Source organism: Melozone crissalis, unplaced genomic scaffold, assembly GCF_028551555.1.
Source record: "Melozone crissalis strain CALT ecotype California unplaced genomic scaffold, PUWL_Pcris_2 ptg000005l_1, whole genome shotgun sequence".
NCBI classification, from domain to species: Eukaryota; Metazoa; Chordata; class Aves; order Passeriformes; family Passerellidae; genus Melozone; species Melozone crissalis.
The window spans coordinates 30,501,975-30,524,297 of record NW_026535783.1 but is presented as its reverse complement, the minus strand read 5'-3'; the positions used below and the strand labels follow the sequence as shown (position 1 = coordinate 30,524,297).

Sequence of the window (22,323 nt, the reverse complement as noted above, 5' to 3'; positions counted from 1 at the left end):
ACCAAGTATTGGGCAAATGCATTTCTGCGGCGCTAGCGTCTCCCTTTTCCCTGGTTTGCCTGTGTGGGGTGCAGAGCTGTACATGGCTCTCTGCTGCCCTCTCCTTGGGAGAGGGGTTGGCAGGACATGGAGGCAGGCAGCCAGCCTGCAAAGCACACTGATATGATGTAGCTGTACCGAGGGACGCATATCCCCCTTAAAGTGAAGGTAAGGGGAAGGACACCACTGTATTGATCCTCTCAGTATGATAGAGGGCCTCTACCTGCACCTTCTTAGCAGCTGTTTTCCTTGTAGTGCTTGACTTCATTAAGAGAGAGGAATCTAATATTATTTCTCACAACCATTTCTTCTTTGAAAACAAAACACTTGCAGACGTTGCTGAAAGGCAAAGCCCTCTGGGACCTGCACTTGCCAGCTTCCAACTGGACAGTAGAGGATGTTGCCCGTTTCCTGTCAAACAGTCCAGAGGACTTTGAGACAGAAAATGGCTCTGTGTACACCTGGGTGGATGCCTTCAATGAGACAGACCGGGCTATCCAGACCATCTCCCGCTTCATGGAGGTGAGATATTGTTAGTGTGGACAAGGTGCTGGGGGAGGGCAGCAGCTTGGTCTCCACTCATGCAGTTGGGTGTTCTGAAAAGGTAAGGTAGATATTCCTCCATCCATTTTATGGATACAACCAGGATGTAGGAATATTACTGTAGGCCTTGTTCTTGAAGTTTTTGCTTCCGTCACTGCATGTGGTTTCCTGCTCTTCTGTTAGTGACTGAAAGCTGCTGCTGTCTCCAGCAGTGTAGCTGTTCATACTTCAGTTCGCGGTGGGGTTTAGCTGAGGGCTGTGGTAAAGCTAGCAGCTGCTTCAAATTGAGGGAACGAAATTAGTTCTACTTTTTGCCTCATCAGCTTGGGAGATGAGTGCAAGCAGAAACAGGCTATGGCCTGTTAAGGGCTTGATCCAAAACCTTCAGGTCTCTCCACTGATGTTTATAGGCTTTGAATCAGATTTGATTTATTGGTAACAGATGAAATAAGACCATTTATGGAAGTTGATACTTGGATGAAATCCTGTAGGTAATACTGCAGTGCTAGCTAACCTCTTGTACAGAAAATGCCTTTGCTGGGGTATTTCTCAGTGATATATATTGGACTGGTAGGTGACTGTCAAGCAGGAAGCAATGACAACTCTTGCAACTTGCTGGGCTATAACTGAGCAAACCATTGCAAAATAGTCTGATGCTGTTGTCTTTTTACTTGGGCATGACATTACCATTGGAGTGTTCTCTTCTTTCCCTCCACCCCACAACTAAACAAAGTACCTTATAATTTGGCAGTGTATCCCATAAATGCTTCCAATTCTGTCCCTGTCTAGTGTGTCAACCTGGACAAACTGGAGCCTGTGCCCACAGAAGTCCGGCTCATTAACAAGTCCTTGGAACTTCTGGATGAAAGGAGGTTCTGGGCTGGCATAGTCTTCACTGAAATAGCTCCTGACAGCACAGACCTTCCTCAACACGTGAAATACAAGATACGCATGGACATTGATAATGTGGAAAGGACCAACAAGATTAAGGATGGGTGAGCCCTGACATCCTGCCTTACGATCAATTTCTTACAAAGAATGGAGTGAGGAGGATTTCTAATGGAAAGGTCTTGTTCCCTTGGTGCAGGTACTGGGATCCTGGTCCCCGTGCTGATCCCTTTGAGGACATGCGCTATGTCTGGGGAGGCTTTGTCTACCTGCAAGATGTGGTGGAACAGGCCATCATCAGGGTTCAGACAGGCACAGAGAAGAAGACAGGAGTTTATGTGCAGCAGATGCCCTACCCATGTTACGTGGATGACATGTATGTATACAGGCCGCTTCAAAAACTCCCAGGAGGAGGAACTTGGGAGGCATGGGCTTTTGTCAATCCTCAGGCATGGTTTTTGTCCCTATTTTCAGTGAGGAGGCAATCTCCATTGTGTTCCTAATCCCTAGAATTAGGGCACCCACATGGAAGATTTAGAATGTGTAATGACTTGCAGAGTCCTGCCCAAGAGAGTCCTGGAGCTGAGCACACACAGTACCTTCCTGAGGTGTGACCATATCCCCACACCTGATGCAAGTGAAAATAGCACTGGGGAAAAAAGCAGGACAGATAGATAGGCACAGGAGAGGGGAAAGAGGGCAATTGAGAGCAGCTCCCAGACAAGGCAGCTCTTTGCACCCACTCTTTCACTGAGTGACAATTGCAGCTCCACCTCCCACTCCTAACTGGTAATATGCTCTAAACCCACCCACCTCACCTCATGGTGAGACAAGGATCCTGTCTCAGGCTTTGCATATCAGCTACTTTGTGCAGGGAAGCCTTAGCTGTCACCATGCTCTGATAGCCCTTGAAGGGGTATCTGAAGTTGCAGTAATGTTTCTCACTCAGATCTCCTGGCCCCTTTCTTTCATTTTCTCAGATTTCTGCGTGTCATGAGCCGCTCCATGCCTCTCTTCATGACACTAGCTTGGATCTACTCAGTGGCTGTGATAATTAAGGGCATTGTGTATGAGAAGGAAGCCCGGCTGAAAGAAACAATGAGGATTATGGGACTTGACAATGGCATCCTTTGGTTAAGCTGGTTCATTAGCAGCCTTGTCCCTCTCCTGATGAGTGCAGGACTCTTGGTGCTGATCCTGAAGGTGAGTTGCCTGGTTTGGCCTGTGGCAGCAAATTCTAGAGCCTTTAGAGCCTGCCAAGCAGTGGTCTGCACAGACACACTGGGGAGGAGTTTGTGGGTATGTGTTGACCAGTCACTTTTTGGGAACAGAATTTAGGAACAACAGGACTATGTGGCTGAAAACAGCAGGAGGGAATGTTGTAGATTCAGTTCTGTTGAAAAGATGCCTCTGGCACTGCCTCACTTCTGGGAAGGCTGTTGTGCAAATTGCAGGAAACCCTGCCTCCACTGAGCAGCAGCTCTGCAGAGCTGCCTATAACAGAGATACCTTGGAGAATCCTTTCAAAACCTCATGCACTTATTGTTCTCCTGCCAGATGGGGAATCTGCTGCCTTACAGTGATCCTAGTGTGGTGTTCATTTTCCTCTCCATCTTCGGCGTTGTGACCATCCTCCAGTGCTTCCTCATCAGCACTGTGTTCTCCAGGGCCAACCTGGCAGCTGCCTGTGGGGGCATTGTGTACTTTACACTGTACCTGCCTTATGTGCTCTGTGTTGCCTGGCAGGACCACATCAGCTTCTCACTCAAGATTTTTGCGGTGAGTCTTGATGAAACTTTCCTGGGCACTGGGGTGCCGCCAGTATGGCACTCAGCAGCTGGACACTCTTACAAGGGGGGAAGTGGCAGTGGGAGGTTAATTTTCAGTGTAAAAGTCTTCAGGGTTGGGCTTGATAAAGAGGTTTACTGAACCTGGTAGAAGCTGCTGGGAGGGTTTTGTTGGCTTTGGTAGTAGAAGTAATGCAGCTGGACTAAGCTGCCTTGATCTCTGTATGCTGTCATGCTGTATAACCAGACAAGCAGCCTGAAGGAACCACCTGCTTTTCCTCTGCTCAGCATTTCTTACCTGTCTGGAGAGGGTGACTGTTAGCAACCTGTTCCCTTGCAGGAAAATCCAAAGAGCAAGGGAAAGATAGGGAAACAAACAATTCTGGGTGGAGGTCCAGTAGAGATTTCAGGCCTCTTAGAACCTTGACCAAATATGCCACTCCATATCTGCAAATACAGTGATGGTCCATGGAATTTGGACTTTTCATATGGACAATGTCTCTCATTCTTGTGCTACAACTGAGATGACTAATTGGAGAGTAGATATAAAAAAATTCATGTAAAAATGTTCATGCCTCCCATTTTCAGAGCCTGCTGTCTCCAGTAGCCTTTGGTTTTGGTTGTGAGTACTTTGCGCTCTTTGAGGAGCAGGGAGTTGGTGTTCAGTGGGACAACTTCTTTGAGAGCCCATTGGAAGAAGATGGCTTTAGCATCACCACATCAGCTGTCATGATGCTGTTTGATACCTTCCTCTATGGAGTCATGACCTGGTACATTGAATCTGTCTTCCCAGGTGAGGTCTACTTTTGAGAGATGATCATGTCTTAAGGCTTTTAAATAAATCCTTTCACCCTTTTCACCTGCTAAGGTGCAAATTTGGCCCATTTTTAAGCAGAGCTATTCAAAGGTCATGGAGCAAAACCAGGATCAGAGCAAGGCTGGTGCTGCTAGCAGTGAGTGTTGCCCAGCACAGAAGCATGACCCCATTGTGGCCATGGCTGATCTAGCCCCAGAAGCTTTGCTGTACTTGACTTGTTCCCTCCTCCAAAGTTCACAGACTGTGAGGCAAGAGAGGAGTTGAGTATCAGTACCACCTGTGCCACTAAGTACCTTTCAGCATAGGGTTTTTAACCCTAAAGTGAAGTTAGATGTCTCTTACCCAGAGTCTGTCAGTGTCTTCATACAGAAAGATTTCTCCTTCGTGCCTCACCTCATGTGGGTGGAGTACTTCCCTTCTTGTCCTGAAAGCTAATTAAAGAAAAGTGACAGATGCACTCAGGCTCATGTAATGCTTTTGTTTTTAGGCCAGTATGGGATTCCCAGACCCTGGTACTTTCCTTTCACAAAGTCATATTGGTTTGGGGAGGAACCACAGAACAGGCAGCACCCCCATCCTGACCAGAAGGGGTCTTCAGAAGGTAAGTGCTGGACACAGCCTTTTGAAAGTGAGGTATTAAGGTCTGCCTTTTTCTGAAATGATAGTCCAAGGACAGCAGGGGCTGTACTGGCATGGGTAGGTGAAATTGGTCACCCTTTTGTTATCACTCTTTGGCTATGCTGATCAAGTGGGTGCATCCGGATAAACTCAAGGTACTTTGCCTACCTGACTGCAGCTGGGTACTCCAGGCTCATGGAATTGAGAAGGCCTTGTATTTTTGGTGACCTTGATAAAACTGGAGGTCTCCAACTCCCAAATTAGCTCAGGAGAGAGACAATAGCTAAATGACAACTTTGCTGAAGATTCCTCTCTCTGAGGAATAAAGTGGCCAGTCTTCATATAGCTCATTCCTTCACAGGCTTAGGGCAATATGATGTCTATTAAAATTCCTATGCAATTTCTGTTAAAACCTTTATCAGATCTCTCTACTTTGTGTTTTCTTTCAGTCTGCAAGGAAGAAGAGCCAGTGCATCTGAGTCTTGGTGTTTCCATCCAGAACCTGGTCAAAGTTTACCGTGATGGCAAGAAAGTTGCTGTAGATGGTCTCACACTCAACTTCTATGAAGGACAAATCACCTCCTTTCTGGGACATAATGGAGCAGGGAAAACCACTACCATGTAAGAACAAAATAATGGTTTCAGACAGTAGGAAAGTGACTGAATACTCCTATCCATATAGTAGAGGTAGCCATAGAACTGGAGCGTGCAAGCTGGTGCAGACTAGAATGCCTCTCCTGATTTAGTGTAGTTGTGCTGCTGCCTTACAGATACAGGGGACTGGAACCACAGGAGGTTCAGGTTGAGGCTAGGTCAAATGAATCTGTAGGTGGCATTTTGTAGTAATGCCATTTGTGATTCTGACTTACCAGTGAAAGAAAGCAAGTTGGTACTGAAAGAACAAGAAGCTTTTAGAGGAAAAAAAAATCTTTCCTTCAAGCAGCTATGTGGGTGTTCTTTGATCACCACTGGAGCTGATTTGTGGTTTGGTTTATTTAAAATCCATTAGTGAGATGTTTTTCAGGCTACTTTCCAGATATGGGATTCCCCAGGGTTTCCACCTACTCTTAATTTAGCCTTCCACTGTTTCCTAGTGGCGAAACCTGCTGATCGATTCTATTTTTCTTTCAGGTCCATTTTGACTGGCTTGTTTCCCCCAACTTCGGGTACAGCCTTCATCCTGGGCAAAGATATCCGCTCTGAGCTTAGCACCATCAGGCAGAACCTGGGTGTATGTCCACAACACAATGTGCTGTTTGACTTGTGAGTATCATCTGGGATGTGTAGGACTGATGGTATCTAACAGCTGTTTGGGTTCTCTAGGATACAGCAGTGTGCTTTTGGCTTTGACAGTCCTTTTTCTGTGTGCGCATGGTGTGAGACAGTGGAGTGTGTGGGATTGGTACAGGAACATTCTGTTTATTAGCACATTCCCAACTGCCTGGGAATGACCAGCAAGAGCTTACACTTTCATCTTTCATGTCTGTTAATAATGTACTCCACTCAGCTAGGCCAAGTGTATCCCTGGTGCCTACTGATTTAGGTTGCTTGTGGTACTGTCAAACACCCTTAAAAAAAGAGTATTTACATCGGTGCTGAATAGAGCCGCACCCTGAAGTCAGGCTCAAACTGAGTGCACCCAGTCTGTGGCTCCTTCCTGAAACCTCAGCCTTAAAAGATGTTTTCCTGAGGAAACAGAAATGCCTGCAGTAATGCTAATAAAAGGGACGAATCCCAGTATGGTGCTTTCAACTCTGCCCTGAGGCTACATTTGTTCTCTAGGCTTACTGTGGAGGAGCACATCTGGTTCTATGCTCGGCTCAAAGGGCTGCCGGAAAAGAAGGTGAAAGAGGAGATGGATCAGATGGCAACAGATGTTGGTTTGCCTCACAAACTGAAAGCTAGGACAAGCAAGCTCTCTGGTAGGTTCAGATCTTCTACATTTCTCAGCCTCAGAAACACTCCACTGGCTTTTGCAGAGGCTGTGTTACGCGCCCTGATGGAATCCTGCAATTATATATAGACTGCTATAAAATTAAGCATTTAAGGAAGTGACTTATTTATTAAGTACCTAATTAGTCTATCTTATTAAACATCACAATCTCGCACAGTCTCAAGCTATCCAATGGCCATAACAAGTCTCTCACTTTCTCTGAGTATTGTGTATTTTTTTCCATCGTGACACAGTTCAGCTACATTTGCTGTGTGTTGTCCAAAGCTTACTCATATATTTGGGGTTTATGAGTTTACGTGAGGGTGGCTTGGACCATAGTCTACAAAGTCTCTTGCTGTTTGCGAATCATACGTGCATTCCTTATACTGACTTCTGCCCCTTCAGTTGGTGACCTGGAGTGCCCTTCTCCTTTGTTCAGTAGGGGCAGAATTCCTGTGTCAGTCTGTACCAGATACTAGAGGGACTGACATGCCTTTGTCTGACTCAAGTATCAGTACAGACTGCACATTTGAGTTTGGGGAGGGAGAGCAGATGACCATGGTTGACTTTAGTATTGAGGAATGCAATATAATTCCCTGTTTTTGCCTCTGGAACACTTTCATGGAAGGGGAGTCTCATGGGGACTTATTTCTGCAGCTCAGGCTCTGGAGACCTGTGTTCCAGATCCCCAAATATGCTTAGGCTTCCAAGCTGGCAATTTGCTACCCCTGGTGCTGAGACACTATAGTTCACTGTGGGCGTGCAAGGTGTGGTTCCCTGCAGTAGGAGAGTTAGACTCCACTGAGGAGTGACTATCCAGATGAATTATCCACTGTCCAGAAAGTGGTAGGACCCTGAATGCCTGAAACAGCAGCAGTACTTGTTCTCCTCAGTCTGCTTTCTTTCAGAGAGCTCATTATCCTTCATACTGCAAGTATTGCTGTTCACCTCATCTCTGCATCAGCCTGAACACTTCTTTCTTCTTGTGCCTGACAGGTGGCATGCAGAGGAAGCTCTCTGTTGCCTTAGCTTTTGTTGGTGGCTCCAAAGTTGTCATTCTGGATGAGCCTACAGCTGGGGTAGATCCTTATTCTCGCAGAGGAATATGGGAACTGCTTCTGAAGTATCGGCAAGGTATGTCATCTTTACTCTTAATAAATGTATTGTGGGAGGCAAAAGAAAATCAATCTGATTCTGGACTGTTCTCAAAATAGCAATATGTCTTTGCAAATTTATTGTTGCCTGTGCCAAGGAATGAACAGAGACCATGCAGGACAAGGATGCTCAGATCTCTCATTTATATATCTTTCTCCTCCTATTCATGTCAGAGTTCATGAACAAACTTTTTTACTGGATTATGACTGAGGGCAGCTAAAGTCAGAAAATTAACCTTGCTGTTCAGCAATGTCCTGTTCTGCTCCATGCAACCAGCCTTGCAGACATGAAATTAAACCTGCCTTTGCTGAGCATGACTAAAGCCAGCAGAGAATGGGGAGAATAAACCCATGACAGAAGTTATGAATCTTCTCCATACTCTTGGCCTTGTTCAAAGGGCCCAAAATTGTGGCATCAACCTCCCATCCAACTTCATGACAAGGTGCAGGTGATTGTGGCTTTGGTGTGGCAGCAGACAAACAGGCTTGTTTGACTTGGCAGCCACATCTTCCTTGCTCTCTTTCAGGTCGCACTATCATTCTCTCCACGCACCACATGGATGAGGCAGACATTCTGGGGGACCGGATTGCTATAATTTCTCATGGCAAGCTCTGCTGTGTTGGCTCTTCTCTCTTCCTGAAGAACCAGCTGGGAACAGGCTATTATTTGACCCTGGTCAAAAAGGATGTGGATTCCTCTCTGAGCTCCTGCCGAAACAGCAGCAGCACAGTTTCCTATCTGAAAAAGGTAGAGCTGGCCTTTTATGCTCATGTTTATTCTTTCTTCATGAAGTCTTAGGCTGTTTGGAAGCTGCAGCTAAGATTTTCTATGTCTCAATGTCTCAAAGGAAAATCCCTTGTTCTTTGAAAGAAGTGTTACTTGTCCAGCGGATACTGTGCTAGACCATATCTAATTAAACTGTTGTGTGGGACATACATCCCCATTATGGTTTCTTTCAGTGACAGTGGTCTCAAGCTGATCAGAGATACACAAAATAAGTGAAGTATACTTTTGTAACACTCACTTCTGTACCCATCATCTTACTTCTGTTTTAGCCTTTGCAGTGCTGTGTCACCATCTGCAGCATCTGGTTGGACTTATTAGTATGTAGTATCTGGTAGGCCCCATTTTGAATAACCAGCAGGAAATAATGTTTGTCTTCTCTTTTGTGACCAGGATGACAGTGTCTCCCAGAGCAGCTCTGATGCTGGCCTTGGCAGTGACCATGAAAGTGACACATTGACAATAGGTGAGGCTTGGAAAAAAAATTAAGATTGAATTCCAGTTGACTTTGCTCTGTGGCTCACCTTGGACAGCTGACTTAACCTTGTTGCTCCAAGGTAGCTACGGTCTTGGGAAAATGACGAAATTCACAGTGATTGTATTTTAAATATTGGAATGCATTTCTTGAGTGAGCCATTTTGAATTCAAGCTGTCCTGAGAAATAATAAGCAAATATTATGTAGTTGTGTGGCCTGTTGGCAGTATATAATGTTGGTGAGCTGTACATCAGTGATTTATTTGCAGGTCTTCCAATCCCATGTACAAGCTCTCCCAAGTTCTGCACATAAGAAGTATAGCCAAGCTTTGGTCCAGGCTTTTATCCAGTCTTGTGTTAAATTAAAAAGAAATGACACTTCATGGAAATTAGCTTCTTTCCAGAGATGTCCTATTTGTCCTCCTTTTCTGGCAGGATTTCTAAGGCTGAGCTCTTTTTTCCACATTATGAGTGTAACCAGAACAGAACTATCTTTTACATTTGTTTTTTCTAGATGTGTCTGCAATTTCAAATCTCATTACAAAACATGTTCCTGAGGCAAGACTGGTGGAGGACATAGGTCATGAATTAACCTATGTCTTGCCATACAAAGCCGCTAAAGAGGGAGCTTTTGTGGAGCTGTTCCATGAAATTGATGACCGTCTTTCTGATCTTGGCATTTCCAGCTATGGCATCTCAGAAACTACTCTGGAGGAGGTTAGTGAGCTGCTGATTCCTGGTTGTCTTAAACTAGGCAGAAGGAATCATGACATAATTAAGAATGAGATTAAGCCTTATTGCTTCCTGTAAAAATTGACAGAACAGCTTTGCATTCCTCTCCAAAATGGATTGTCTTCTGCCTTGTGTAAGAGTGTGCTCTCAGAGGTGTGCATTAAAAACTGAAATGTGGTACAAACAGGCAAGGACAGGTCCTGTGTGCTCATCTGCACTTTACTGAGATATCATGTGTAGGTTGGCCCCTGATTTGGCTTCTAATATCTGTGTTATTTTTAGGCGTGCTTTGTGTTGCATTTAACTGAAAATATACATTTCAGTACTGTATACATACATTATGTAAACAATTTAGACATATGCCCTTGTCAGGGATTTTTTATGGTTTCAGGGTTTGTTCTCTGTGACTGATCCAGCTGCCAAGTCTCTCTTTTTAATCACGAAAGTATCATGCACATTATCTCTGTGTAGGATCTTTATTTGTTTATTTTAAAAGAATGATAAGGGAAGATGAAAGAGTGGTTTTGTCACTTACTGATGTTGCCCTCTAAGTCCTTCAGAGCTGTGAAGACCTTGGTTGTTATTTGCAATTTGAAAAAAGAGTTATTTCTGGTTTAGGAGAGTCCATGGGTCAAGCTCCATGAAGGTGCCTATTCAAGCAAGAGCTGTTAGACATGGGGAAATACGAGATTCACCAAGTTTAGTTACTAGGTCTGTTTCTGAGACACAGAAAAGAGCTCATGTTTGAGATGGCCTACGAACTCATATTGGAAAGGGGGCACAGCTGGTAGCAGTCTGACAGTCTGAAACTGGACAGAAGCCACAAAGTCAATGTCACTATCATGCAGAGGATAAACTCAGTATCCTCAGTTCTCTCGTTGCACCTGCCAGTCTCACATGGCTTCTTCTGAAGTAGTACCCACAATATCTCTCCTCCTTTGATTTTCATTGACAGTTATCATTCCTTTTCAGATCTTCCTGAAAGTGGCTGATGATAGCGGTGTGGATGCAGAAACCTCAGGTAGGTGTAGTTGTCCCCTACAGAAGTGACACATACTAAGGTGTGACAGAGCCTGATTGAGACTGAACTGAAGCTCTTCTGTCCTAGTATTTTTAATGACCTGAAGTAGCTGGGTTTAATGTATTTAATGCATGCCTTTATGTGCTGTAAAGGTCAATTGATTCAGTTGGTAGTATATTTATTTTGTAATAGTGAAGAGTTTCTGTTGAGTGTATTGCAAATTACTTGACTGACACTGTTGTCTGCTCTGAAGAACTCCTGACGCATCAGACCAGAGTAACGTCCAAATTACTTTCCCTTTCTGAGAGCAGATCACTGCGCTGAGTGCTTATAACAGCACATTGCACTTGTAGTGACATGACTATGTATGACTTTCATGTGGAAAGTGAGAGTTTCTTATGATGAGAGCAGCCTGCTCTCCTGGGAGAAAAACTAAAAAGGTGCCAAGTGCACTAGAATAGGTTTCTGGGACATCACAGAAAGTATGGTGCATAAAACATGACCCATTGCAGAATGAGTCTTGGTTTTGTTTTTACCTGCTCTGAAGTCACTCCAGATCAACTCTTCAGTTTGCAAATGGAAGACATGCAAAATGAAAATTATATTGCTTCGTTTTTTCTGGGGCTAGCTGGAGATTAACTGAAGCAGTTCAGGTAACCATAACTGCATCATTTTCAGATGGCACATTGCCAGCCAGAAGGAACAGACGTGTGTTTGGAGACAGACAGAGCTGCCTTCGTCCCTTTACAGAAGATGATGCATTTGATCCTAATGACTCGGACATAGATCCAGGTATTGCCAGAGTTCAAGCCTGTTTTCTTTCTCTGGATGCTCTTTCATATTATAGGTACTGTGGATCTTAAGGCTTGAGTCTGCCAAAGGAGTGGTGATGTATTTGCCTTTAGAAATAGTGGACAGTGCAGGACGCACAGCCTGCTCAATTCTCCCATTCAAAGCTCAGAGAGAAGGGAGAAAACACATTCATGTAAATTTATCTAGTTATTTCTCCTGATTCTGCATTTTTTTTTTGGTGGGTGCGAGTGGCTGCTCCAGCCATCACCTTGTGTCTCCAGCACTGACAGCATCTCTGAACTTTTAAATGAGGGTAATTTCTTCTTGCTAGCAGAATCCAGAGAGACAGACCTTCTCAGTGGCATGGATGGGAAAGGCTCCTACCAAATGAAGGGCTGGAAGCTGACCCAGCAGCAGTTCATGGCTCTGTTGTGGAAGAGGATGCTCATTGCCAAGAGAAGCCGGAAGGGCTTTTTTGCCCAGGTGAGAGCCTCCAACATGAGCAAAGTCCCTCATCAGGGACAGCTCTGGCCTGTGTGTTGTAGTCCGAGTTGATGGTAGGCTAAAAATCTCAAGGGAATGCAGATAACCAAAATTAGCCTTCGCTGCACATGGGGGCAGAAGTGAAGCACTTGCCTGTGCAAATGAAAGGTGTTGCATGATAAACCAATGTGATTACAGTATTCTTGCATAGCAAGGATAATTTTGCCCTTGGGAACAACATTTGCAGCTGAAGTGAATTCCCTGATTGAACACCAAGATAGATCTTGCATTGGTTTCTAGCACTGTTGTGGTGTACATAGCAAAGATATTCCTGGGAAACTTTGAAAATGTTTTGATCCAATAAGTGAGCCATATGTACTTCCTGATGTCTCTGGAAACATTTGCTTATTAAAAGGACGTGTTTTTTCCTTACAATTTCAGATTGTGCTGCCAGCTGTCTTTGTGTGTATTGCTCTCATGTTCAGCCTGATTGTTCCTCCCTTTGGGAAGTACCCCAGCCTGGAATTACAACCCTGGATGTATGATGAGCAGTACACTTTTATTAGGTATGTTTTGTGTGGCCTATAAATTATATTCTTCACAAACTTGAGTTACTGAGTTCTTTAACAGGTCCTTTTGGGTTTTGTGCTTATCTCAGAAACACGTTTTAAAAGAGAGTTTTGGTATTTTTTTCTTCGACCTTTAAATGCCAGCTCTAACAGGCAAGGCTATATCCATTTCTGAATGGTGCTATGACTCTCCTAATAATACTGTGTACAAAGACTTGGAATGTGTGTGTGCTCTTAGGCCAAACATTCTTCAAGGGCAAATCCCTGCCCACATCCTTTCACTCTGCTCTTGGCCTTGCTCTGTTGCTTCTTTTGCTGTGTGCTGGTTACCACTCTGATAGTGGTTTTCTGCTGTTCCCATAGCAACGATGCTCCAGAAGATGCAGGCACTCACAAGCTTTTGGATGCCCTTCTTGATAAGCCAGGGTTTGGGACACGCTGTATGCAGGGGCATTCCATCCCGTAAGTAGAACTCTGGTCTGGGAACAGGACACACATCCCAGGTAGCTCTAGCTGACTTTTGGAAATTGTGGTAATGTGTGGCCAGAGCAGGATTTAAGCCAAAAGAGTTGTAATTACATTCAGCTTTTCTGCTCAAACTTAAAACTTTTTTAAAAGTTGCCAGCCCTCAGTCTGGTGAGGAAGTTGAGGTTTGAGTGCAAGTCCTTGCTGATAGAGATGGAAAGGGGAGAGCAAATGACTCAAGTTACTGTTTGGTCCTGAACATGGTAAAGGACCTATTTATGTTGTTGACTGTAGCTATTCCCACCACACAATCCTTTGTTTCCAGCTGCATTGTAAACCTGAGTTAGCTCCCCACAAACACCAGCAGAAGGAGTGGGGAGCCAGACAGGCATTTGTTGTTTCCTAACCTGACTTGGTGCACAGCCTTGAGCAAGTCGCTGAAGATCTAGTCTGTGAACGTAGAAGATGTTCACACTCTGAGTCCAAGATGGTGTGTCCAGAAGATCTGCAGCTCATGTTCACAGGATGATGGGGAGGGAGACGAGGTGTCTGATATAATGGTCAGTGGTGGAAAGTAAGCTGCATCCTTCATAACAGGCATGAGCTATTCCACCAATGGGCCATGGGGAAAAAGCTGCCCACTGCTACTTTGAGAAAGAGCAGTGTTTTGATGCCCAAAGGCAAAAATATATCCAAGGAGTCATCCAAGAAGATTGTCTGCTGTGATCTTAAAATCACAGGATATCTCAAGTTGGAAGAGACCCATGAGAATCGAGTCCAACTATCTGTTCCTTGGAGGACTACTTTTAACTAAATCATGTGACTAAGCACATTCTCCAGATGCTCCCTGGACTCTGGACAGTGTGCCTGCCAGGACTCACTGAAACAAAGCATTTAGTTGTAATGCAAAGAGGGGAGTGCCTGGCCCTACAGTGTTGGCCGGCCCCAGTTTCTTTGGCAGTGGGATCTGTTAAAAGCTGTAGAGTCTGATCTGTTGCTCTGAGCTGTTTGTCTCTGTGAGGTCAAGCTCATTTGAGAAACGGACTGACTCTGCTGGGGACCGTGGAGTGTGATCTTTAAATCTCTTGTAAGCAAAGGCCATCATATTTATCTTAAAAACTGCTTTTTTCTTGCCTTTTTCCAAACACAGGGACACTCCTTGCACTGTGGGGCAGAAGGAATGGACCACTGCTTCAGTCCCAGAGTCAGTGCTGGATATCTTCCTGAAAGGCAACTGGAGCATGCAGAATCCTTCCCCATCTTGCGAATGTAGCAGTGAGAAAATCAAGAAGATGCTGCCTGTGTGCCCCCCTGGTGCAGGTGGCCTGCCACCCCCACAGGTAGGAGGGGCTCAGTGGTACTGCAGGGAGGAATGCTCGTGAGGAGCAGAGTGGCTAGGTGTGATTCTTGCATGCAGCATTGTATGAGATTTATTTTACTGAGCACCTGTGTTTTCTGATGAGCATTTATCTGTGTTTTCACTGGTGACACCAGCGTGAGCAAGACACAGCTGACATCCTCCAGAATCTGACAGGCCGCAATATATCAGACTACCTAGTGAAGACCTATGCACAGATCATTGGGAAAAGGTAGCTATTGAACACTCCCCCTTCCCTCCCTGACAAACACATTGGGAAATGGTAGCTGTTGAACACTCCCCCTTCCCTCCCTGACAAGCACTGCTTGCTCTGCGGGTGATGCACAGATCAGGTAAATAAGCCTGGGCAGCCCAAATTCTTCAGTAGTGAGCCAAATCCCCTCAGGCCCTCAGATAGCCCTGATCCTCAGCTCAAGTGATGTTTCTGCTTTGTGGGTGGTTCTGTGTGCTGACCCTCATAGGCAGATTATGGGGGAAGCCCAGAAGAGGAATGATGGAGCTATATCAGATGTCAGAGGCTATTGCACTCTTTTCCCAGGCATGTGCTTGCAGCTTTTTTAGGTCTGTCTCTCCTCTGGTTCCGTGTATTATATATCAACTCTTTTCTCTCTGCAGCTTAAAGAATAAAATCTGGGTGAATGAGTTCAGGTGAGTTACTGCATTTTCCTTAGCTTGTGTATGTCCACTAAACCTTGAACATAGTATTTAGCAGGACACATCCACTGTGCTTTGCAGTTTGTGTTGTAGGACTCTTTGGAGGGAGATGTTTAAGGATAAACTGGGACAACCCCAGAGCACTGGATAGCATGTCTGTCTTATGGAGAGAGCTGTTTTGAAAAGATGTGCATGACCAGTGTGCTGGTACTCTATTCTGTGAGGTGCTATTCTTCCAAGCAGAGGCAGTAGGGAGACATCTTGCTTTGCCTGCAGCAGAGAATAGCTGCCTTTGGGCAGCACACTGAGCACTCGTGATATGAGTGTTTAACCTCAGAAACAAAGAGTAGAAGACTTCGTGGCTAAGCAGCCATGTAGGAGAATAAAAGTCATCCCTTCATGTAAGAGTGGAGATGGTAGTTGTGGGTGTACTGCAGGAAGAGGAGACATGGATGTGGAGAGGCATAAGGAGTAGCATTTTGTTGAGGTCTGTCAGCATCATGTCATGTCACAGCATCACTTTCTATCTGAACTTTCAGGTATGGTGGCTTTTCCTTGGGAGCCAGCAGTTCCCTCGTGCTTCCTCCAGGTCATGAAGTCACTGATGCCATTAAACAGGTGAAGAAAATTTTGGAGCTGGCACAGGTGAGCTGTTGTCCCCCATAAGCCCAGGATGCACTAAATACTGAGTCTTGTTACTTAGGAGATGACTTGGAAGCCATAAAATGAGGAGCATGTGTATGTTAGCTGTGTGCACTGACTTCTCCCCACTACCTCTGAGCTGAGATCTCCCAGGCTGTTGTCTGGGAGTAGCAGAAGTCTTGGAGACACACTCAGCTAAAGCTTGCCCAGCCCATGTTGCTGATGTGGCTTCTGCCGCAAGCCAGTGGGGATTGCAGACATCTGAATGTTTTGTGGCAGGACAGGGTGGGCTGTCTTGTGGAATTAAGAAGTGGTTGTTGCCATCTTCAAAACCTCAGCTGAACCTTTCTGTGCTGAGTCTGCCCTGGCTCCGAACAAATTTGGGCCACTGTTTTCCTCTGAGTCTGCCAGCCTGCATCCTGCAATGTTTCTGAAGGTTGCATGCAACTTTGGTTAATAAGTTTTGCTGGGAAAAAAACAGGCATAAGATGACCCATCTTACCAGTGAGACTACAGAAAGGAAAGGACGAAGGGAAACCACAGTTACTCAGCCTTCTTACCACCTCCAGTTTGGTGGATAGAGGCTGTTGAATTGGCAGAAAGTTGTCAGAGCTGTGAAGAACATTGTGTAGTCTCTGCTAGACACCAGGGCATGAATAGAGACATTCTTAGAGGGGAAGTAACTGTCTCTTTGCTGTTTGCAGGGGAGTTCTGGGGATCGATTTCTCAACAGTTTATCAAGTTTCATGAAAGGCCTGGATACAAAGAACAATGTGAAGGTAAATCAGCCAATCCTCATTTCTGTGTCTGCTATTTGAAGCTCTGGTAACTTGGAGTCATAGCAGTTTGTCTTGGAAAATTTTGTAGACCAGAGTTCTCTGTATTTGCTAGCGGAGTAAACATAGCCTGTAGTTTTATGTGGACTTCTCAAAATCTGTTTCTCCTTTGGAGTCTAGGCCTGAATGCCAAAAGAGTTCAGTTCTGAATCAGTGATAGCTTCCAGGAGCCTCTTGTGATTATTGATTAAACTGTGTGTTCTGCCCCTGAGCAAGCTAGCTGGAGTGATATGGAAAGAAATATGCCCTCAACAGAGGAAGAGATGTTCTGAAGGGCTTAGGAAGCTTTTGGGTAGCTGATGTACCTGGTGCCTTTGATGCTGATGTGGTGTCTTGTAGGTGTGGTTTAACAACAAGGGCTGGCATGCCATTGCATCCTTCCTGAATGTGATCAACAATGCAATCCTTCGGGCCAACCTCCAGCAGGGTGAAAATCCTAGTGCTTATGGGATCACTGCCTTCAATCACCCACTCAACCTCACCAAGCAGCAGCTGTCTGAAGTAGCTCTGTAAGTTGTGACATGACTATGAATGGGTTTGGGCTCATTGCTGATGACTGAAAACAGGCAACATGGGAGGTTTTGGACCTACTGGTGGACAGTCAGTGGCCTCTGCCATTTAGGCTGTTAACACACAGGCCTTATTTTCTCTGGTCTGGGGAGGTGGCAACCTGTGCTGCTGAGAACTTGCTGTTGAACAGCACTTATGTACAAACTTTCTCTGTCCTTGAGCCCCTGGAAGCTGCAGTTTTGAAGAACCAGTCCTTTTCAGGAATCAGACTTTCTGCAACTCTAGGAAATCCCTCTCAGCCACCCTCAGAAAGGTGTCTCACCATAAATATGGTCATTCTTTCATCCTCACCATTTGACTAGGAAACCTCCAATAGGTCCTGTTGAGTCTTGCCCACTGTCTCAAGCTAGGGGGCACACAGTAATGCACAGGGTTAATTTTACTGAGGCATTGACTAGTCCACTCTCGCTATAATCATCGTCAAAACTCATAATCTGTGTGCATATATATCCTTCAATCCATAAAACAGTGGCAGATAATGGGCAGATACTTGTTAGCTTTGAAACAACACCAAAAAATGACAAACCCCAACAACCCCAGGAAATGGATTATGTGGGAAACAAAGTGGTGGTAATAAGGAAAGCAGAAAGCAGTCTTATTATGCTGAAGTTATTAACCAGTCTGCAGGTTGTGGTGCTGTGCTTGAGATGCCAACAGACTGTGTATGTTCCCTCTGTTATATGGCTGGAGAAGAACTGTGCAGTTAAGAGAATCTTGCGTGGTAATTCATTACTCAGGATTCTGAGTATAAGGACAGACTATTGATAGCAGAAGAAGAGAGAGTTTCTGCCTTGCCCTGCATGAGCTGCCTCATTTCATCTCAAAGGAGCCAGTACCAGCATACAAACAATTTGCTTTCTTCCTTTTTTTATCCAGGATGACCACCTCTGTGGATGTCCTTGTGTCCATCTGTGTGATCTTTGCCATGTCCTTTGTTCCTGCCAGCTTTGTGGTTTTCCTTATTCAGGAGCGTGTCAGCAAGGCTAAACACTTGCAGTTCATCAGTGGTGTGAAGCCTGTTATCTACTGGCTGGCCAACTTTGTGTGGGATATGGTAAGGACTTAGGCTGGGCTAAACTATCCTCCGTTCTGTTTTTCCAGGGTGTCTTGAAGTGCACAGTGCAGTTTGTTCCTGTGGGCACTGCGTTATTTCAATGAATAACACCTGACACTATGACTTTTGTGTTTTCTCTCATGGGGCACTGCATCTCACTGGGTCAAGGAGTACCACAGAGGATGGAAGGACAACCATAAGCTCAGTCATTAGCATTTTTTATGTCACTCTAAAATACTTGCCAAAAAATGTTCGTTTTTGTAGCCCCTTGTTCTGCTCTGTCCAAAGCAGGTTTCCTCAACCTGTGATGCCTGAAACCTCTGAGAGTCTACTGACTACTTCTAGGGCAACCAAGAAGTGTAAATTCATATGTACTGTATTATGGTTCACACATGCGATACTTTTAAGAGTCTCCCATTGAAAACAGTTTTGGGAACACTGAAGAGTTTTGAAAACTATTGAATTAGAGCTGAAAAAAAAATCTCTCCTTTTTTTTATGTCACCTGGAAAGAAATCTAAAGTCATGTTTTTCACTTTCTAGTGCAACTACATTGTTCCAGCCACACTAGTTGTCATCATCTTCATCTGCTTCCAACAGAAGTCCTATGTATCCTCCTCTAACTTGCCTGTTCTGGCTCTCCTCCTGTTTCTCTATGGGTAAGGGATTTTTTATCAGAGGATGACTGGGAAGGCTCTTAGACTTGGAAGGTTCTTACGTGATATTGCTGCCTTTTCTCTTGCCAGGTGGTCCATCACCCCTCTCATGTATCCGGCCTCCTTTGTGTTCAAAATCCCTAGCACGGCATATGTTGTGCTGACCAGTGTCAATCTCTTCATCGGCATCAATGGGAGCGTGGCCACCTTTGTCCTGGAGCTCTTCACCAACGATGTATGTTTTTTCAGAAGTTCCTCAACTGTCTTGTGCTGCTACACTCTCGTTCCATGTTGGTTCCATGGTGCCTTTAGCAGCCAGGTCTCCAGAAAAACTAGGCCCTGTATGCATTAGCTTCAGCAGCAGTTTAAACATAGGTTCTGGTGGAAATGGGTTAAAGCCCCCTTTAGAAAAGCTCACAGAGTAGTTAAGAGGTGGGGAAGGAACTCCTGAGATGGTCTAGTCCAGCCTCTGAGCAGGATTCAGCTACAGCAGTGTATTGGGTTTGGATGGCCTGGTTTTTGATAATGGGGGGCAAGGTCAAACTGCTAAGAGCAGAGCTCAGACTTTAAAATTTCCAGGGAGAGACTCCACAGTCTCTCTGGACAACTTTTTCCACTTTTCAGTCATTTTTAAGGTGAAAAAAAATTTTGAATTTTCTTATGTTCAAATGGAATTTCTTGTATGTTCTTAATGAAGGGAATTTTCCATCTACCAAGGCCATCTAATCACCAACTATTTAGCTGCCCTAAATTTTGCCTCCCGTCATAGACACCTCTCTAGCCATGGGAGCTTAGTCACTTCACTTCAGTTTTTCAACACCAAATGCCTCCTGGGGAAGGTACCAAGTTCCTCTCATGCTTGTAGACAACACAAGATGTCTTAGCAAGCACTGTTTGACCCACAGTGGTGTGAAGTGTTCCTTGTGGGAGGAGGCTCAGGAGACTCTGTGGGAGTTACTTGTTGGTTGTACCTCTTCCTGTGGGCATAACGGGGCAGTTCTTGATGGTTCCTTTTGTTACAAAGCCTATTCTAGCTTAGTAACAATGAGTACATGCTCAGAGATGAGTACCTGGCAGAACAGGAACTCAGGGTGCTATCAGTTCAATCCATGGACTAAGCCAGCTGTGAGACCGCAATGGAAAAGTATTAGTGCTTCCAATAGGGGACAGGGAGGAGCTCCCTGCAGCCACTGGCATAACCAGTCTGTTCAAATTAAACTCCTGTGTGTCCCCAGCCAGTAGCCTTTTTGCATATCAATGTTTGCAGACACTGCCTTTTAGACTGTGAGTGTGTGGAAAAACATTTTATTGCAGTTTGCTTGTGCTAATAGCATTGTGAGCAACACAAACAAGACTGACTGTCCAGAGAAACTGTGGCCCTGGCTCTTGGGAGAACATGTCTAATCTTTGGATTTTTGTGGGCTTGCAGTGTTGGGAAAGGGAAGGAGGGGTCAGTGACAACATGGGTCACTCTTGGGAGGTGGTGGCTCCTTTTTGCTCAGCTGGCTCACTGGCACTTGAATTTTTTCTTAACAGAAGCTGAAGGACATCAATGACATCCTGAAGTCTGTCTTCCTCATCTTCCCTCACTTCTGCCTGGGCCGGGGACTCATTGACATGGTGAAAAACCAGGCTATGGCTGATGCTCTGGAGAGATTTGGTAAGTGTCTGCTTCAGACAAGCTCCTATAACTTTTCAGGAGCTGAAAGTGCTCAGCTTGCAGCACAGACCTCGTCAAACATGGCAAGTCATCATAGCTGTCCCCTCTTACTTAACTTAAGAGAAACTGGTAGGTAGATCTAAAGATTTTTGAGTTAAGAGCATTAAATAAAAATGCATAAAGACAATTGTATGGATGTCATTAGGCATAGTGTAAGGAATGGCTGAGGTTCTGGAGAGCTGGATGGATTTTTTTCTGGCATGCAGATGTCAGGTCTGAGTCATAGTCTTTTTGTGCTTCACTAACCTTTTGGACAGGTGGGCTAGCTCTTTGGCAGACTGAATTCTCTGGGCCTGAGTCCCAACTTTGCTACAGTAAAAAATGGCTTGCAGCCACGGCGGGCCCCTTGTGTGGTCTAACTTTCCCTCCTGTAACTGGCTGATCATCAGTTGTCCCAGTGTCCAACTCGGCGAGCTCTGCTGGAAGAAATGCTAGACTGCTCCCCTTGCTCTGGAAAAGTGATTGTGGTTTTAATCATGTTTTGGCAGGAGAGAATCGGTTTGTGTCTCCTCTGTCATGGGACCTGGTGGGAAGGAACCTCTTTGCCATGGCAGTAGAAGGTGTGGTGTTTTTTCTCATCACAGTGCTCATCCAGTACAGGTTCTTCATCAAACCCAGGTAGGTTGTCCTCTCTACTGTGCTGCTACAGGCAGGTGAAGTTTTCATTGGTGTCACCTTTGAAATGGGAAGAATACTACCTATGAAGGAAGGCCCTGTCATTTTCTGCTAAGACTTTATCATGTTGCTTTCTTCAGGCCTGTCTATGCCAAGCTGCCTCCTGTGAATGATGAAGATGAGGATGTAACCAGAGAGAGGCAGAGGATAATTAGTGGAGGAGGACAGAGTGACATTTTGGAAATCAAGGAGCTAACCAAGGTGACAGAACTTCTGAATTCGTACTCGTTAACACAAAACTATGCTGTTCACTGTGCCTTATCAGAGGAATTTAGTGGGATCGAAACTAGATCGAGCTGGGAGTACTGCAGATGTACAGCTCTGATTTGAATTCTTTGACAATGTCCTTTTCATTCTTTTTTCTTATGGTTTTAGATTTACAGAATGAAGAGAAAGCCAGCAGTTGACAGGATCTGTGTTGGAATCCCTCCTGGAGAGGTAAGCTTATTCATTAAATGGATTGTTTTGCTATTCCTGCAGTATTTAGGAGCCACAAGACAGGACAGGGTAGGGTAAGATCAAAACCAGATGAATGTTCAAATTGCTCCAAAGGAAAGTAGAAGCTGAAGCAGTTTCTGGTTCTATGTGTCTCTACCTTTGAAGAAGATATAAACTCTCAGTGTCTGGGACCAGAAGCCAAACTCCAGTATGCAAGATTTGGCACAGATCAGCTGCAGTGATAGGGTATCAAGGTGACATCAGTTTGTTCATATTCCCAGCCTAAAGGTTTATACTTAAAATAAAAACATGGAAGTCTTTTTTTTTTTTTCTGAAAATGGACTTCAGAGTCCCTCTGGCTGTACTGAGGGTCAAGTTTGCTTCATCCCATCTTGTCAGTGCTGAAAATGATGCAGTTGGATCCTGTTCTCAAATACACTGTGCTCATTTATATCCCCAGTGCTTTGGACTCCTGGGAGTAAATGGTGCTGGCAAGTCATCCACTTTTAAGATGCTAACTGGTGATACAGATGTCACGGGAGGAGAAGCTTTCCTCAAAGGAAACAGGTGAAAGTCAATGTATATTTTCTCTGCTTTCTCCT

At 44.9% G+C, this 22,323-nt stretch overlaps 1 protein-coding gene across 2 annotated transcripts in view; it reads left to right on the top strand.

Annotated features, from left to right (window-relative positions):
• ABCA1 (ATP binding cassette subfamily A member 1) overlaps positions 1-22,323 on the top strand; it is a 91,900-nt gene that overhangs the window by 63,328 nt on the left and 6,249 nt on the right. The window contains exons 12-44 of one of the 2 annotated variants that reach the window (XM_054283592.1): positions 373-561; positions 1,372-1,577; positions 1,670-1,846; positions 2,451-2,673; positions 3,028-3,249; positions 3,846-4,050; positions 4,562-4,675; positions 5,142-5,313; positions 5,824-5,955; positions 6,475-6,614; positions 7,622-7,759; positions 8,307-8,527; positions 8,957-9,029; positions 9,553-9,755; positions 10,743-10,791; positions 11,470-11,583; positions 11,918-12,066; positions 12,508-12,632; positions 12,999-13,097; positions 14,251-14,440; positions 14,595-14,689; positions 15,094-15,126; positions 15,672-15,777; positions 16,479-16,553; positions 16,950-17,119; positions 18,057-18,234; positions 18,776-18,891; positions 18,979-19,123; positions 20,425-20,548; positions 21,097-21,226; positions 21,364-21,484; positions 21,659-21,721; positions 22,182-22,288. In XM_054283592.1, coding sequence (XP_054139567.1) covers positions 373-561; positions 1,372-1,577; positions 1,670-1,846; positions 2,451-2,673; positions 3,028-3,249; positions 3,846-4,050; positions 4,562-4,675; positions 5,142-5,313; positions 5,824-5,955; positions 6,475-6,614; positions 7,622-7,759; positions 8,307-8,527; positions 8,957-9,029; positions 9,553-9,755; positions 10,743-10,791; positions 11,470-11,583; positions 11,918-12,066; positions 12,508-12,632; positions 12,999-13,097; positions 14,251-14,440; positions 14,595-14,689; positions 15,094-15,126; positions 15,672-15,777; positions 16,479-16,553; positions 16,950-17,119; positions 18,057-18,234; positions 18,776-18,891; positions 18,979-19,123; positions 20,425-20,548; positions 21,097-21,226; positions 21,364-21,484; positions 21,659-21,721; positions 22,182-22,288 — 4,604 coding nt within the window. Of the gene's footprint in view, positions 1-372; positions 562-1,371; positions 1,578-1,669; positions 1,847-2,450; positions 2,674-3,027; positions 3,250-3,845; positions 4,051-4,561; positions 4,676-5,141; positions 5,314-5,823; positions 5,956-6,474; positions 6,615-7,621; positions 7,760-8,306; positions 8,528-8,956; positions 9,030-9,552; positions 9,756-10,742; positions 10,792-11,469; positions 11,584-11,914; positions 12,067-12,507; positions 12,633-12,998; positions 13,098-14,250; positions 14,441-14,594; positions 14,690-15,093; positions 15,127-15,671; positions 15,778-16,478; positions 16,554-16,949; positions 17,120-18,056; positions 18,235-18,775; positions 18,892-18,978; positions 19,124-20,424; positions 20,549-21,096; positions 21,227-21,363; positions 21,485-21,658; positions 21,722-22,181; positions 22,289-22,323 lie in introns of both variants that reach the window. The other variant, XM_054283584.1, reaches the window with a different exon arrangement.